This window comes from Bos javanicus, chromosome 24 (genome assembly GCF_032452875.1).
Source record: "Bos javanicus breed banteng chromosome 24, ARS-OSU_banteng_1.0, whole genome shotgun sequence".
Lineage (NCBI taxonomy): Eukaryota > Metazoa > Chordata > Mammalia > Artiodactyla > Bovidae > Bos > Bos javanicus.
Window position 1 is genome coordinate 19,787,095 of NC_083891.1, and position 16,475 is coordinate 19,803,569.

A 16,475-nucleotide genomic window follows, 5' to 3' on the forward strand; every position below is an offset into this window, starting at 1 on the left:
AGGACTCAGCGCATCAGACTCAGGGGCGGGCTGCAGGGAGATTGGGGAAGCAGAAGGGAAGGTGGGCCATGGGTCACACAGGCCAGGGTCTCCATCCAGCCCCCAGGGCCAGGCTGCCCACTCCCCTTCTCATTCCTGCCCACACAGAGGAGGCTAGGTCCAACTCAGGAGGGCAGTGGTTCCACGTGGGCTGGGAAAGATCAGACCCAGCTGGACATAGCCGCCTGTAGAAGGCCCAGAGCCCCCGAGCCGAGGTCCCTGGTGAGGTGCGTGCATGCTCAGGGTCAGATGGTCTGCACAGCTGAGGGAAGCCTTGGGTGCTGGGCTCGCCTTGCCCTATGGAGCTCTGCTACCTCGGCTGATGAGAGGAAAAGGAGGGGATGGGAGGCTGGGAACATTTCCTCTCTGGTCACTAGAGCTGGCCAGGGCAGAACTGGGGCACCCCTGCAAGAAGAGCAAGCCCCACTGCTGTGGTGTGGGAGCAGGTACCGAAGAGCCCCCGCCCGAGCGGAGCCAAAGAAGGGACTTCCAGGTGGTGGGTCCCGGCCAAGTGCAGGGCTGAGGGGCTGAGGGTGGAGGCACCCTGCGTGGCTGTGGCCCAGGAAGGGTGGGCTTGAAGGCCTTTCAGCAAGGCCCTTCTGCAGGCTGGGCAGTGGGCTCCCGGGAAGGCTTGCTGTGCCTGCTTCTGCAGGGATCAGGGCAGAGCCGGCTGGTCGGGGAGAGGCTGTGGGGGATGAGGAATCGGGTGAGGGAAGGGGGTGCTATCGTGGGTTTGCTGAGCACCTACTAGGCGCTGGGCACTGTGCTAAGAGCCTCACAGCTGCGGGGTTCTCCACACTCTGGGGATGAGACCCTAAGAGGTCAAGTAACAGTCCCACCACATGGCACAAGTAGGTGGCAGAGCTAGGACCGATATCCAGGCCTCCCAAAGAAGTCAGGGCTCGTTTCATCGAGAATTATCCATCTATCCACTCCTGTTTAAAAAAAAAAAAAATCACACCCCTCACCCCCACCCTGAAGAGGGTTAGCGACCCAGCCTGGCCCTGCAGGCTAATGAGCTTCGTTTCCACGGCAGCTGACGGTAATTAGGACCACAAGGGTCCTCCCACCCTTGCCAGGGCAGCTCCGGCGCCTTGGTGGGAGCGGGTGAGACGGACGCGGGGCTTGGAGACAAAGAGACAGGCTGCCCTTGGCTGCGTGGACCTGGGAAGCCCTGCCCGCTGGGTAGGGGCTGAGTCCACCCTCTCTATTGCATCTCCGGGATCTCTCACTGCGCCCCCTCCCCCAGCCTCACCTGCCACAGCCCCGAGAAGCATCCCCCCACGCAGAGGGGACCTAACCCCCACCCCACGGGCAGTGGTCGGGGGTGGGGCGGGGGGACAAGGAAAACTAAGAAGCTGATGGGGAGCCCCTCCCTTTGGAAACAAGCTGGAGAGACCTTTGACCGGCCCAGGGGAGGTGGCACCTCCTTTGTTTGTACCCAGTGGGTGAGGGGAAAGCGTTCTGTAAACTTAGATTCCAGAGAGCGGAGAGGGCGGAGGCTGGGAGAGAGGCGGGGGAGAGAGAGAAGAAAGCAGAGGGGAGGGGAGGGGGCCGCCCCAGGCAGTCCCACCAATAGGCTCCTTCAGCGCCGCCGCTGTTCGCTGGACACTGCGGAGCAGAGCAGCCTGTTGCTATGCAACTGCCGGGGGCCTGTTTGTGGGGCTGGACCACGGAGGATGTGCCGGTTGCACAGACTCCCGCGTCCTGCCCCACCCCCTCACTGCGGGAGTGAGCTCTCCCCCCGCCCCCCACCTGCCCGCAGATGGGGAGGAGACCCGATGCCGAGACAGCGCTGGCAGTTCCTGATCTAAACGTCCACCCGGATCGGGCGCCACTGCCCTGTGCCCGCGCTGCGCCCTTGCTCTTTCCCAGCGCGGCCTTGGTGGAATGCTGTCACTGCCAAAACCCGACCGGGTGGAGTGGGGAGCAGACACCACTGCCCACAGCACAGGCTCAGACCCTCCTGCGTCCACCTGACCTGTCTGCACATCGCAGTCCCTTCTGGCAGGCACCCGGCTGGCTCTTCTCCGAACTCCACCGCGTGGCCCGCGGTTGTTCCTGCCCTGAACCCCTGCCCCCACACACACCCTCCCCACCCCTTGAGTTTTGTTCCCCTGGCTTATCTGGTGTCCCAGAGGATGGAGGGAGGTAAGCCTATGCGTGTGGTCAGCCCCGGGTCTGGAGTTGAGAAGTGTCCCCCGCCAGGGTCGCGCGTGCCTCCCCGTCTTCCATCCAGGCACATGGAGCACACATAGCTCACACTCCTGTCCTGACGGTCGTTAAGACACTCGGGCTCCTGTGCTGCTTCCCTATCGCTCTCCTTCATCCCCTCAAAGGCCACTTTGGAGGGCAGCAGACCACAGTGAATCCAGAGGCCACGACTGGCAGAGTGAGAGGCGTGCCTGGGGGGACCCGCATGGCAGTCCCCCTGGCAGAGGGCGCAAGGGCTTGGGACTCTGTTTTTCAGATGGATGAGTGGAGGTGAGGCTGAAGGTGAGGATGAGGGTGCGATGTCCCTACGGGTGACCCGGAAGTGACCTCCCGTGTTCTGTCAAGGGACAGGCCAGGGGCCTCTGCTGGCAGGCGCTCCCCCCCCCACCACCACCACTTTAGGGGCAGCCGTGAGCTGGACCATCTAAACGAGGAGAGGGGTGAAGAGCTGACAGGGCCTACATGCCTGACCCAACAAGCATCAGATGGCCTCCTGGAAGCGGGGAGTGGGAGCAGAACCAGATTTATTAAAAATCTTATCTGGAGGGTTTGCATTTCAATGGGCTGTGGATTTGCATATTTTAACAATAACCTCCGGGTTCTTCTGTCTGGTCTGCGCTCACTGGCTGTCTCTCTAAACCATGATCACCGCTTCAGTAAACCCTTCCTAATCCAGAGGTACAACATCGCCACTTTGCTGGAGGAGGGAGGATTAAAGGCCTTTCTCTCTGGACCAGAAATAGGGCTGTTCGGCGGGTGACCACTTCTGGCCTCTGGACCCTCCTGCCACCAGGGCGTGGCTGAGGCAGGAGGGAGCGATGCTGGAGAAAGGTGCATTAGAGGGTTCGGTCATCCATTTGCTGGCGGCTCGGATGGTAAAGAATCTGCCTGCAATGCAAGAGACCTGGGTTCGATCCCTGGGTCAGGAGGATCCCCTGGAGAAGGGAATGGCTACCCACTCCAGTATTCTTGCCTGGAGAATTCCATGAACAGAGGAGCCTGGTGGGCTACAGTCCATGGGGTGGCAAAGCGTGGAACATGACTGAGCAACTCACACTCTGATTTTTCATCCATTTGCTCCGTGAGCATCTGAACACCTACTGTGTGCCGGGTGCTGTGGGAACAGAACTGTGTGGGCCTTTCCTCATAAAGAGGAGACAACGTTAAACAAACAAATCTACAAATTGAGAACCGTGCTGGTTCATAACTGTCCTAGGTTGTGGGAAGGCAGTGAAGAAAGGGGAGCTTGACGGGACCCTTCAAGGTGGGGGCTGGGGAGCTGAGACCTGAAGGAGGCGTTGTGGGGGTGGCCAGGCAGCAAGCGCCCTGCACCCACAGATGGACTGGTGGCCTGCCCTCATGCCCTGGGAACGGTGCCACCGTCTGGCCTGGCCAGAGTCACCTCAGAGTCTGGCCCATGATCAGGGGCTCAGCAAAGGCGCGTGTCACTTATGCAATCACTGCTGGATGTCCTTGAATCAAAACTTTATGATGACAGCCAACAGGATCCCTTGACTCTCTCACCCCTCTCTATGGAGCGAACCGTATGCAATTTATTAAGGAGGTAATTAAAACAGTGTATTTACAACAAGCTGCAAATAGTGTGTGCCACTTCTGCCAGGCCCCTTCCATGTCTCGAGGGGACTTCAGGAGCCCCGGGGCAAGGGATTCATTCTTTCCTTCCAAGGCTACTGAGGGCCTACTCTGCACAGCCCGGGGAATCCAGGAGCCTGGGATTCAAAATCTGCCCTCTGGGGCTTTAAACAAACAATCCCTCCATTCATTAATTTGTTCATTATGAATTGCCAAGTGCGGCAAAGGCAAAATCCAGGTGGAGGGCAGGGTCGCTGAAGAGCAGCCCACCCGTGGTCCCCGCGGTCCCATTCAGGGGTTCTCTTCTCTATCCATACTGGATGATTGCCTCCTCATTTATACCAGAGGCTGGAAATTCTGTCTATCCTCCACAAATTACCCAGAGGTCATCTTTAAGAGATAAATCTTTGAGTAACACTGTTTCTGGAGCTTGTGCACAGTTCCACCTGAAAACACGTTATGGTCAAGGAAATGTCTGATGCCTGGAGATAAGCTTGCAAGGTGATGGGGACGCAGAAAGGCACCATGTTCAGGGCAGCCTCACGGGCAGCCCCCGCCCTGTGCTGTCACCCAGGCCTCCACCCTCAGAAGGGTCCCATCCTTGGGGTTTAGTGCTCTGCAGTTGCCACCTTGAAATTCTTATAATGTTATCCTTGAACTTGGGTTTTGTAAGTGTCGTCCATGGCGTGAAGAAGCTCGTGTAGGGGGGCTTGAGGACTCTGCTTATGATCAACTCTGCCTCCCCCCTGCCTGATCCACATACATCCTGGTCCCCACGTGCAATCACTCTGCTTTCTAGGCCAGCCAGCAATGGCTTGGGTGGAGTTTAGGGAGGGTCGGGTCAGGCCCATTCTCCCTGTGGCCCCCTGGGCTTGCAGCGCTGTGACATGTCTGTCCGGTCAACAGAGCCCTTGTCATAGCAGGTGACTAATGCATCTCTGAAACAGACTTTAAAATACTCTTGAGGGTCACCTGCCCATGTGGATTAAGGCAGAGGGGCCGTGGGCAGAAGTGAAGTCTGGCCTGAGTTCCCAGGGCCCACCTTGAGCTTGGTTGCACCAGGTTGGTCTGGAGTCAGTGGAAAGGGGAGCCCAGTCTACCCCCAGGATACAGCACAGGTCTGGGTTCCTCTGAGGGTCTCCATGCCTGAGGGGACCTTCTCTTTCTTCTTAACCTTCCTGAGTCTAGCTTACATTTCTCTCCTCAAGGCACCCTCCAGGCATGAGCCACAAAAACGAAATTGTATAATTTTGGTGATTCTGCATAGGAGTTAAATGTTCTGATGTTTGCATTTAAAACTGGCATCACACAAAATAAAGATGAATGGTAGAATCCATGCTAATACTTTAAATTTTATATTTTTCTTTATTTAAAATTACATCAAATAGCTGAGTAAAAAAAAAAATACCATGACAAGTCAAGAAAGATAGAAACCATAAAAGAAAGGGAAACCTTTATATTTTAGTGCTCTAATGATGCCTTTTCCCTTGCTTTTTGAATAAGTGAAAGTGTTAGTCGCTCAGTCGTGCCCGACTCTTTGTAACCCCATGGACCGTAGCCCGCCAGGCTCCTCTGTCCATGTGATTCTCCAGGCAAGAATACTTGAGTGGGTGGCCATTCACTTCTCCAGGTGATATTCCCAGCCCAGGGATCCAATCCAGGGATCAAACCTGGGTCTCCAGCACTGAAGGTAGATTCTTGAGCCCTACAAATTGTCTCTCTTCCCAGAGCAGCGATGCCACTCGGGTTGGGGCACAGATATCCGAACAAGCCCAGAACGCAGGGTCTGCTTCTTCACCATTTCCACGGCCATCGTGTGTGCTAGGGTGGGGGACAGACAGCGTAAAAGCTGAGGTCTCTGGGCAGATGAGAGCAGACGGGGACAGAGGAAGAGTAGGGGCCAGGTTTGGGGAGCGGGTGGACCCACACACAGCCAAGAGCTGCCTCCAGTGCAGGCTGCAGGTTTGGACAAGAAGAGTCAGTATTACCGATGATTTCCCGTTTTGGGGAGATGTGAGCCCTTCGGGTGAGCAGGGAACAGCGTACCACCAGGTACCCGCACACCCCGAAAGGAGCCAGAAAGGACCCTTGGCTTTGAGGCTTGGTCACCCACCCTGCAAGTACACCCAGGGGCTCAGCTGCCACTGGAGAGCACGCTGGCCATCTCCATAGGCCACCACAGTGACCCTGCCACCCCCACCGCCCTCCCCCACCCCCAGCCTCAGGCAGGGCGCTGGCCCAGACCTCTTCTGGCCCACAGATCGGCGAAGAACATGGAAGCTGACGCTTTTGAGGCCACTGCAGTCATTCTCCCTCATTTAATTCCATCCCCAACCTGAAGGCATTCCTTCCTGAGGTCTGTGATGTCACACAAGTACTACCCAAGCATGGGTGTGGGTGCACATGTGTACACACACACACACTCACACACACTCCAGGAGACAAGAGTCCTGAGTTAGGGTCTGGGAGTCTGTGAATAGGAAATCAGGTCCCTGCTGTTGTTTGAGAAACAAGTGTCTGTCCCAGTCTGTCACACACACACTCACACACACACAAGAGAGAGAGTAGTATAGGCCACGTGTGGCCGGGGGGCTTAGAGCTAACCAGTGAAGTCTTACTGGAAGGACAGGAAGTCTTGTTGAGGAGAAGGAGGGTGTGGGTGACCATTCCCTGGTGGCTGGGATGGTAAAGGATCCACCTGCAATGCAGGAGACTTGAGTTCAATCCCTAGGTTAGGAAGATCCCCCAGAGGATGGAATGGCAAACCACTCCGCTATTCTTACTGAGAGAATTCCATGGACAGAGGAGCCTGGAGGGCTACAGTTCATGGGGTCACAAAGAGCTGGACACGACCAAGCTATTGACACTTTCACTTCCCTTTTTAATTTTTTTTGGAGGGGTGACAGGGAGCTTTCCAGGCTCTTTTTTTATTTCTGAGACATATCTCGGTCAGCTCACTGGGGCCTGGTATGAAGCAGAGGGCTCGGGGTTCTGAGAAGACAGGTGGAAGGGGACCCAGCTCAGGGGCAGGGAGCCCAAGGGATGCTGTGGGCAGTCAGGGCTGTCCCAGTGAAGCAGGGCAAGTTCTGAATGTCCCCGGCCCTTGCCAGCATTGTCTTAGACAAGGGCAGGACAGTAAGGGACATGGGGTTGGGGGTGGGGGCGGGCTCAGCTCTCCCCGCAAAACCTCCATGCCAGCCCTCAGGAAGGTGGTCATAGCAGAAGCGAAGCCGGGTGAAGATAGCCCCTCTCTGGTCTGGTGGCTGAACACCTGTGGGCACTCAGGGGCCCGTGATGCAGGCTGGCCCTGCTCTGGTGTGGTCTCATCCCAGCCTTTCGGAGCCCCTTGCAAGGCTGGGGAGAAGAGACACAGAGACAGGGGCATGGCTGCCACAAAGGAACAAGCCCAGAAGCACAGCTGGAGTTGTACCAGGAAGACAAAGGAAAGGGTGACTGGAACCACAATGGTTAATCAGGGCTGGCTTCCCAGGTCCAGAGGGAAGGCCCAGCACCCTGGCCCACAGGGGGCGGCAGAGAGCTGCAGAGGTCAGTGGGAGGACCGTGTGGGCCCCCAGAGCAGAGACGAGCGGGGTGTGGGAGGGCTAGAGGGAAAGTTAGGAAAGATCTGGCTGGCCTATCCGTCAGTCTTTTTATCTGCCCACTGGCCACAGTCCTCTCCTTCCACGGGGACCCACGCTGGACAGACAGGTGAAGCCTTTGGACTAGCTCAATCATCATATTTATTCTAATTGTATCGTAATCGTCCCCAAGGAGCTCGGTTCAAATGAGCTTGACATTATTAAAATTTTAATGCCCAGTTTTCATAGCTGAATGAATATTTAAAGGGTATGTCCCAGCTTAAGTTATGATGATGAAGAAATTAATGGAATGTCTTGTTTAATGCATGGATATGTGTTGACGCAAAAAGTGGCAGAGATGGGGAGGGGGATGGGACACCCAGCCAGAGCAGAAGGGGCCTGGGAGGGAAGGAGCCCTGCCGCCCACCCTTGGCTACAGCAGGACAGGGAGGGCCCCAGTCCTGGGCCAGGACCACCCGCTCCCCCTGAGGGTGCCCCCCGGGCTGGAAGCAGGAATGTAGTCGATGACAACAAAAGTTAGCAATGTCTCCAGAAGGGTTGACCCTGGAAGCATGAAGGTGGCTTCATGCTTGACTTCATGCGGGCAGCCCAGCTCAGATATCAGGAGACCCAACCTGTGCTGAAGGCCACAGGGGGAATGGGGTGATGACCTCCAGGCTGATGACCCTGCCTCCAGCCCCAGGCCCACCCAGAAGGACAATATCATGGCTGAGAGGGATGGCTGGACAGAGGAGCAAGGGATGGGTTGAAGGAAAGACACAGAGACTTAGGCTCCAGCATCCTCGGCATTCACTTACAAGGGACGCCCTGGGGCTCATATGGCTGAGATCCAGAGGCCATAGTCAAAGTCAGAAGGGCAAGGAAGTGGCCACCACCCCTTCTTCCTTCCTCCCAGTATCCTTTCTCCCCCTCCGCACCAGTCATGCCTCACAAAGCCATCTCTGCAGCGTGGTCTGGCCTCCTCTCCCCAGGACAGAGGCAGGCTGAGACAAGGCCTGAGTCTGGAACAGGGAAGAGAGACACTGGCCAAAGAAGGGAGGTCTCCCTTTAGGCCCGAGGCATCGGTACAGAGCCTGCTAAGAAATCTTTCCGACTGATCCTGACACTTTATTTCTGCTGAGAATTAAGAAAGCACAGGCCATATTTTCTCTCTCCATCTAGCCAGGCACTCCCTGACATCCCCGTGAAGGCTGTGTGGATGCTGACCATCCCTAGATCGTAATGGGATATGAAATATGACCCCGGGAGCCACAGGTCCACGGGAGCCAAGTCAATTCTGCTCCACCACCACGGGTGCCTGGCCCACGGCCGAGGGCAGGTGGGAGGCTGGACAAGCCCCTGGTCCCTGCTGCCAGGATGCCAGCGATGGAGGGGTCTGGGAGCACCGTCTGGGGCTGGCCGGCTCAGGGAGGGCTCGTGGCGGGGGCAGCAGAGGGCCGAAGGGAACCAAGCCTGAGTCCATGACCTGGGGTACAGCATTCATAAGCACCCAGGTACCAAGGACAGTGGGCCGGTGGCTGCTTGCCTGAGGGTGGGGCACCCCTGCATGGGGGGAGACTCCACGCACAGGCAGAATACATTCGTCTTGTTTACTTTACCATGGAAAATGGGTCCCCTCATAACAGAAACAGTTTCCCCAGCCTCAGCCCTTGTCAATCCGTAGGACTAACCCCCTCTGCTCGCACAAAGAGAAGGCTTGCCGCGGGGCTTCATGCAAGGTCCCCACCTTCAGAAACAAGATGCCAGGGAAGGCAGCCTCTCAGGTCCCCTGATCTAAGCTTTCGGGGTTGGCCTGGGCCCGCTCTGGCCCCAGGGATGAAGTCTCCTGTGTGGGCTCCTCCTTCCCTCGTCTCCACAGCCGCAGAGCTCGGCTAACTCTGGTGCACACACCTCTGCCTGCCCCTGCTCACCCCCAGTCCTCACTGGAGAAGCCTGAATCACCCCACCGCCCTTCCCACCTGCTCCCTGCTCTTCTGCTTTGAACTTTCCCAGACCTTCCCCAAGCCTGTCAGGCCTGGTTTCCAGCATCTTTGAACACGAAGGCCAGTGTCCAGAGTCCTGGGTTCATCTTGATCACCATTGACCACCTGTGTGACCTCAGGCAGGCTTCTTAACCTCTCCAAAACTCCGCTTCCTTGGCTAAAGGATCTCTAATTGCATACACCCTGTGGGAAGTGATGATAGTCCGACAATATAATTTTGGAGCAGCTGTTTGTGTTCCTGTAGGTGTAGCAGGGCAGTAGCCCCCTTGCAAGTCAGTGCCCAACCTTGACTGTACCGTCTATATGGAAAAGGGAGAATTCCTGCAGGGCCTTTCCCCCTGGAGTACCAGGAAGACTTCAGGGTCAAGGGCAAGGGGCTGGTGGGGCTGTGAGAGAGGTTTTCAGGCCAAAGGAACACACAGGGGGAAAAAAGGGCTGGGCTGTGAGGAATGGAATGATACAAGAGGTGGTGGGGGCCAGATTTGGGGGGCTAGGCTGAGGAAGTTCTAGTCAATATGATGGCCCACTCGCCCCTCACCAGAAGGACATCTTCCCTTCGTCCCCTCCTTCCAGAGCAGCGGGGCAGTGTGTGCTCACTCAGTCGTGTCCAATTCTTTGTGACTTATGGACTGTAGCCTTCCAGGCTCCTCTGTCCATGGGATTTTCCAGGCAAGAATACTGGAGTGGGTTGCCAGTTCCTACTCCAGGGAATCTTCTCAACCCAGGAATCAAACCCATGTCTCGTGCATCTCCTGCCTTGGCAGGTGGATTCTTTACCACTGCACCACCTGGGAAGCCCCCCTTCCACAGCAGCTTGAGGTCAAATGCGATGAAATATACCAAGACCAACCCACCCTCGTGTTAGCTCCATGCCTACCAACCCTGGCTGCATCCCAGACCTCCCACTCCCGGGGCTTAGCTTTTCATTGGAAAAAGAGAGAATAATACCTTTCTCAGAGAATTATAAAAATTACATAAGCAAGAAAGCCATAGAAATTCACCCAGGAGAGTGCAATGGCCAGAACTGGGTCCAGGTCAGCCGTGGGGCTTTTCTGGAGTAAGAGCCTATTGCAGCTCTTGGGTGGGGGGGGTGTGAACCAGGGGGAAGTGGTGTTCCAGAAGCGGGGAGAGCCCCGGAAAGGGCTGGGTGTGGAGCCTCTGAAGGCATAGAATGGAAACCAGGGGGAGAGCCCTTCTCCCACAGTCAGATGCCTGCTCTGCCTCCTGGATCTTTTTCTCAAGGACTGGAAAGGAGGTGGTTTATGGGGGAGCCAGGGCCCCTGAAAGGAAGCTGGGAATTGCCTTATAGCCCTCTTTCTTCTCCCTGTGATTGGAGGTCCCTGTACCGCACGCTTAACTCTGCTGGCAGAGCTTGCGCACCCAGCACCTTCCTTTCCCTCAGCTCCACAGGGGGCACCAAGTGGGGACCTCCGAGCAAACAGTGGCACCCAGCCCTCTCAGTGCACCGGCCTCCCAGCATCCTCTCTTGCCCCCGGCAACCTGCGCTTCCTGGTCCTCTGCTCCGTGCCCTGCCTCCCGCCTCTGTCCTTCCTCGAGTGACTCTGACCTTCCCCGGCTTCCTCTTCACCTTGCTGAGTCATGGGCCCCCACGCTCCCCCACCAAGTTGTCTTGACGCAGCCAAAACTTGCTCAGAATCCTAGACCAGGAGGAAGCTTGCCACGGGCTAGTCCAGCCTCCTCCGGACACGAGGGGAAGTGCCAATGAAAAGTCACCTGGTACAGAACAAAAGCCCCCCAAATAGCCCTGGCAGACCCGGGTTCCCAGCCACATCCTGTCACGAGGCGCCCCGCCTCGGCTTCTGCATCTGTCAAATGGGGCGTTTAGTACCTGTCTGCCTCTCGGGGTGCATTTGGGAGAGAAATGTAGGTAGAATGAGGGATCAGGGAGGTACGTGACACGCAGAAGCACGGGCAGAGACACAAAGTTCGATTCCATTTGCGCGATTCCTCCCGTTTTTATTGTCTGAAATATCTTGGGACCTCAGGGCCTCCTAGCCCATCCTATGCCTCCGGCAGCAGGAGGATTAAAAACAGGCTGCAGAGCCTTGGATCCTTGGAGTTGCGAGCCCCCTAGTGGCCTGAACGAGGCATTGCATGGATCCTCCCGAGAGGCCGGCAGCTGGGAGATGGGGAGGCAGGCGTCCCATGTGGTCCTCCTGGCACCCGGACGTCACAGGAGACGAGTAGCTGCCCACCCCGCACATACCGCCCCCACCCCACCGAGGGGACAGCTAGGCTGCCGTCTGGAGCCCCAGCCCTGAGCTCTGCTCCAACCGGGAACTGCGAGACCCGGAGCCTCAGGCACCCCTGGGACCAACCGCCGGCGTCGATGGCACAGGGGTGGGGTGCCACTCGCTGCAGGGCCCCAACCTAGGCGGGAGTCAGTTTCGGCCAGAGAGCAGCTCGGCAAAGCCAGCTGTGTCCTGGGTGGACCGACATCACAGTTAGCAAGAGCCGCTAACGGCTGGCAGGGGACACCCCAGGGTCTTCAGTCCTGAGACACCCTCCTGAAATCAGGGGGGTCGTGGGGACCGCACTGGGGAGGGGAGGGGGCGGGGCTTTAGTGGAGACCCTCACGTTTGTCCCGCGCGGGTGCTGGGGCCGTGGGTGTCGGCGTCCGTGGAGTGAGCAGTGTGCTGTGTCCCTTGAACACCGGCGCACCTCGGGGTGCCGGCGCGCCTGCTCTAATGCTGCCCTCCTGTGCTCTGTTACAGATGAACCGGCCGATCCAGGTGAAACCGGCGGACAGCGAGAGCCGAGGAGGTAGTAGCTGCCTGCGCCAGCCCCCTTCACGTGAGGGCCCACTTGTCTCTGCCCCTCCCTTCTCTCCGGCCCGTCTTCTCCCCTCCCGCCTCCCGCTTCACCCGAGGGCCCGCTTGTCTCAGCCCTTCCTTTCCCTCCATTCCCACCCCTACTCCCACCATGGGAGGGGGTTGCCGCGACTCCCTGCCGCCGCCTCCAGCCCCCTGAGGACCTCGTGACTGGGGCTTGGGACGGGGCTTTGGAGCCCTGGGTGGCTGGTGTGGGGACCAACTGAAGAGGAGGAGAGTGGATTGGGGTCTGCATTTTGCTGGGGTTCCTTCCTCTCTGTGAGTCAATGGGCAGGATGTCCTGGGCGCTCCACTGCCCCCTTTAAGACACCCGGAAGGGCAGGCCCGCCTCCGTGTCAGGAAGGAAAACCCCACTGTGATGGGACTGGACTGGCCGAAAGGGCTTCAGGATGGAAGGGAGGATATGTGCTTCAATCCTTCCCTGGCCGTCCCAGGTGACGCCAGCGGTAAAGAGCCCACCAGCCAGTGCGGAGATGGAAGAGACGCAGGTTTGATCCCTGGGTGGGGAAGACCCCCTGGAGGAGGGCACGGCAACCCACTCCGGTATTCTTGCCTGGAGAATCCCATGGACAGAGGAGCCTGGTGGGCTACAGTCCATAGGGTCGCAAAGAGTTGGACACGACTGAAGTGACTTAGCACACACCTGTGGTGGGAAACTCAGGCCAGAATGGGCAAGTCTGAGGAGGGCTGCCCCTGGGGGTGTGAGGCCGCTCTGGCCAAGATGCTGGACCTAGATACAGGCAGACAGGCCGATGTCTGGAAGGGGCCAGAGCAGAAGGACACACACAGCTTCACCCACAGACGCAGGCCCCCGCTCCCCAAGGGGAGGCTCTGTCCTCTCTTACTAGCGTGGCCTCAGCCCCACTGTACACAGGCCAGACCAGGCCAGGCTCCAGCTTCCTCTGTCAAGCACCCACCATCCCAGGTTCTGACCAGGCACCGTGACCACTCCATGCCTACCCAGCGCCCTCTGCCCCTGGGCCCTCCCTGACTGGGCCTGGACAGTCACTCTCAGCTCAGCTCAGCTGGGCACTGAGGAACTTCTCTCTCCCTCCCCCTCCCTCCCCCCAAATTTTCCAGGAAATTAAGAGCCCGACGTCAAATAGACAAAAGCTACTTGCAAAATTCAGAGTCGAGCTCCTTGTCCTGTAGTGTGGCCACAGGTCGCCTGCCCACCCTGGGGGGATGTCTAGGGTCCCTCCAGCATAGGTCGCTGCCCTCAGGGGGCCCAGCAGGGCTCCTACCTGGTTATAAGGCTTCTGTGGCCCTCCGGACCCAGGCCTCGAAGCACGCCCAACAAGCCCAACTGGTGTCCTGGTGCTACCCAAAGAAGCCCCATGCCCCATGGCACAGGCCCGCGTCCCTGTGGCCCCCTGAGAGTGTCCCGTCCTGGGGACCCCTATCATGGAGGTGGAGACAGGTCAGTTGGAGAGCAGAAATGGTTCAGATGTGAAGGGTTTGTGCTGTAGAGACTACCTGATTCACACTGCTGGCTCCTGCCCCCTCCTGGCAGCCCAGTTACTCGCCTTTCTCTGCACACAGAGGCTCCTCAAACAGCCAGGGCCAGGCCTCCAGCAATGCCCCCGCCATGCGGCGGGGCCTCATGGAGGCAGCAGAGACCCCGGCCCTTTGGGGGAGAGCCATCAAGTAAGGGAGGGAGCTCGGACGGCAGGCGGCACCCACATGCCCAGAGGAGGGGTCCCCAAGGTGGGGGCAGCCAGAGGCCTCAGAGGAGGTGGCACCTGAGCTGATTGAAGGAAGGGACATTCCACATCTAGGGAGGTGGAGTGGCCGGAATAAGGCCCAGTGCGGGGAGGGCCTTCCACCACACCACCAGCTCAGAGTCCCGCCGGTTAACACCAGGCTCACAGCCAGGTGTCGCGAGGCCTGCCTTGCTGAGCTCCAACACAAACCATTTCTCCCTCACTTGCCTTGGAGGCAGCCACCTTCCAACTCCAAGTTGCTAACCTCATCTCCTTTCTCCCATATATCTCCCGCGTTGACACTTGCCCCAAACCAGATTAATCAGCTTTTTTATCCTTCCTGCGGTAGCAAGGGGGTGGGGGTGGGCAGGGGAAAGAGAGCCAAACCTAAACATCTATCTATTAATTGCATATTCAATATTAGACAGTGAGATGATCCTGAGTCAGCATCATCACCAAGCTCTTTGGAAAAAAAGAAAGTTTAAAATAATTTAATATCCATTAAATACTTCTTCTGTGGAGGGAGGGGAATGGGGGAGAGGTGGGTATTAACAAACATGAAAGAAATGGGAACAGGAGACGGGAGATGGAGGCAGGGGTAGGAGGGGGAGGGGAGGAGAAATCCAACAGGAAAGGAAGAGCCCAGAAAGGAGAAGGGGAAGGGGCAGAAGGCGGAGGGAGGCCTGGGGGAAAGCAGGAAGGAGGGAAGAAGGCCGGGAGCCGGGGAGACTTGGGGGCATAGGTGTGGGGGCGAGAGGAAGGGGTCCTGCAGGGAGAGGCAGGTTTATCCCCACCCTGGCTCTCTGCATCCCGGGTTACACAGGCTAGGTGCTTGGCCGGGGCTCCCCAGGAAGAGTACAGGATGGTGGTTCTTGTTCTGGTCCTGGGTTCTAGCCCCATCTTTGTGCAAAATGAGCTCTGGCCTGGACACCGCTTCTCTGGGCCTCCACGTCTTCACCCAAGGACGAGAGAGCTCACTTCCCAGGGAAGCTGGTGTTTACAGAGCACCCACTGAGGGCTGGCATTTATTTTATTTTATTTATTTTTCTTTTGGAGGCACCTTGCAGCTTGTGGAATCTTAGTTCCCTGGCCAGGGATTGAACCCAGACCCTTGGCAGTGAGAGCAGACAGTCTTAACCACTGGACTGCCAGGGAATTCCCAAAGGCTGGGATTTTAAACGCACACATTTAACCCATACAACAACTTTGGGAGGTGGAAGTTTGGCCCCGCTTAAAGGTACAAACGAAGGCCCAGAGAGGCCACGTAACTTGTTTCAGATTACATAGCTATGTGGTGGCCGAGCCAAAATTCAAAGCCCTGCCTGTAAGTCACCAGAACCCAGATGCTCTGCATTCCTCAGACTCCTAGGATAATCTTTCGGACTCCGGGGACAATGGGAAGGTGCCACGGGCATTTGTCTTACCTCTGGGCTCATTCTCAAAGTAAATAAGGGGCAAGGAGCAGGGTCCCAGGTGAGGGAGGCAGGTCCCGGCTGGACAAGGAGCTCCCGGACGTACCCTTAAGACGTGAGCGACCAGGACTGCAGGGGTCAGAGAAAAGAGAGCTCATTGAGGAGCAAGCAGGGAGGGCTTCCCAGAGGTGAAAACTGGACCAAGAGGTGTAGACGTGGCAGGAGACAGGGAGGGCACGAAGTGAAAATGGAGCCCCGAGCTCAGGGCCAGGGTGGTGCGCGTGTCTCGGTCAGAAACAGGAGCCACTAACGCCGTGTGGGGACCAGGCAGAGAGAGGGCATCAGAGCTCTAATATCCCTGGGCAGGAGAGGAGACAGCCCCAATACCAAGAGCCAGGGTTCCAGCTGTGAAAGAAAACCAAGGGAGGAGCCAACCCGACTGCAAGGAAGATCCTGTTAACCCCACAGAGCTTCCTGGAGCAAATTGTATTCAGCTCAGATTCACCCCCAGCCCCACAGAAGCAAGCCCGTTCATTCACCAGCGGAGTGAGGCAGGTTGGGAACAGCGAAACACAGGTGGGCCCCCCGCCACCCCCACCCCCGCCCCGCCACTGGTACCTGCCCTGACATCTCAGAGGCCAGGATGCTTCCTTGCGCATGCCCCGCGATGTCCCAACCCAGGTAGAATTAAAATATAGACGTTGGTCTCCCAGCAGACCGACGTACCCGCCCTGAGAGCTGCTTTAGTCAGCGTCTCCATGGCTTCAGGGGCCCTCCGGCCTCTCCGAGTCACTCTCAGTTTCAGGGGTGATGCCCACAGGGTGCTGCCCACAGCGCTGACCCCTCCCATCCACCCGCTCTCAGTCCAGGGTGGGCCTTATGGCCAAGGACAGGACAGGGCCCCCCTCCACCAAGCCAGGCTCCTGTGGACAGGATGTGGGGGCTCCTTTCAGAAAAGAAGGCTCTAGGCAGCCTGGCCTCAGGCAACAAAACTGCTTGGGAACTCCCTGGACTGAGCTGGAGGAGGCTGGGGCTGGGGTCCACCCCCCTCAAAGGGCTCTCAAGAGAGTCAGCAGGCAAG

The 16,475-nt window shown here is 57.7% G+C and overlaps 1 protein-coding gene across 50 annotated transcripts in view; it reads left to right on the forward strand.

Moving 5' to 3' along the window:
• CELF4 (CUGBP Elav-like family member 4) overlaps positions 1–16,475 on the forward strand; it is a 312,480-nt gene that overhangs the window by 224,700 nt on the left and 71,305 nt on the right. For 27 of the 50 annotated variants that reach the window (XM_061400431.1, XM_061400432.1, XM_061400434.1 and 24 more), the window contains exon 3: positions 12,163–12,241. In XM_061400431.1, the coding sequence (XP_061256415.1) occupies positions 12,163–12,241 (79 nt within the window). The remainder of the gene's footprint in view (positions 1–12,162; positions 12,242–16,475) is intronic. The other 23 variants (XM_061400437.1, XM_061400439.1, XM_061400440.1 and 20 more) reach the window with 1 other exon arrangement.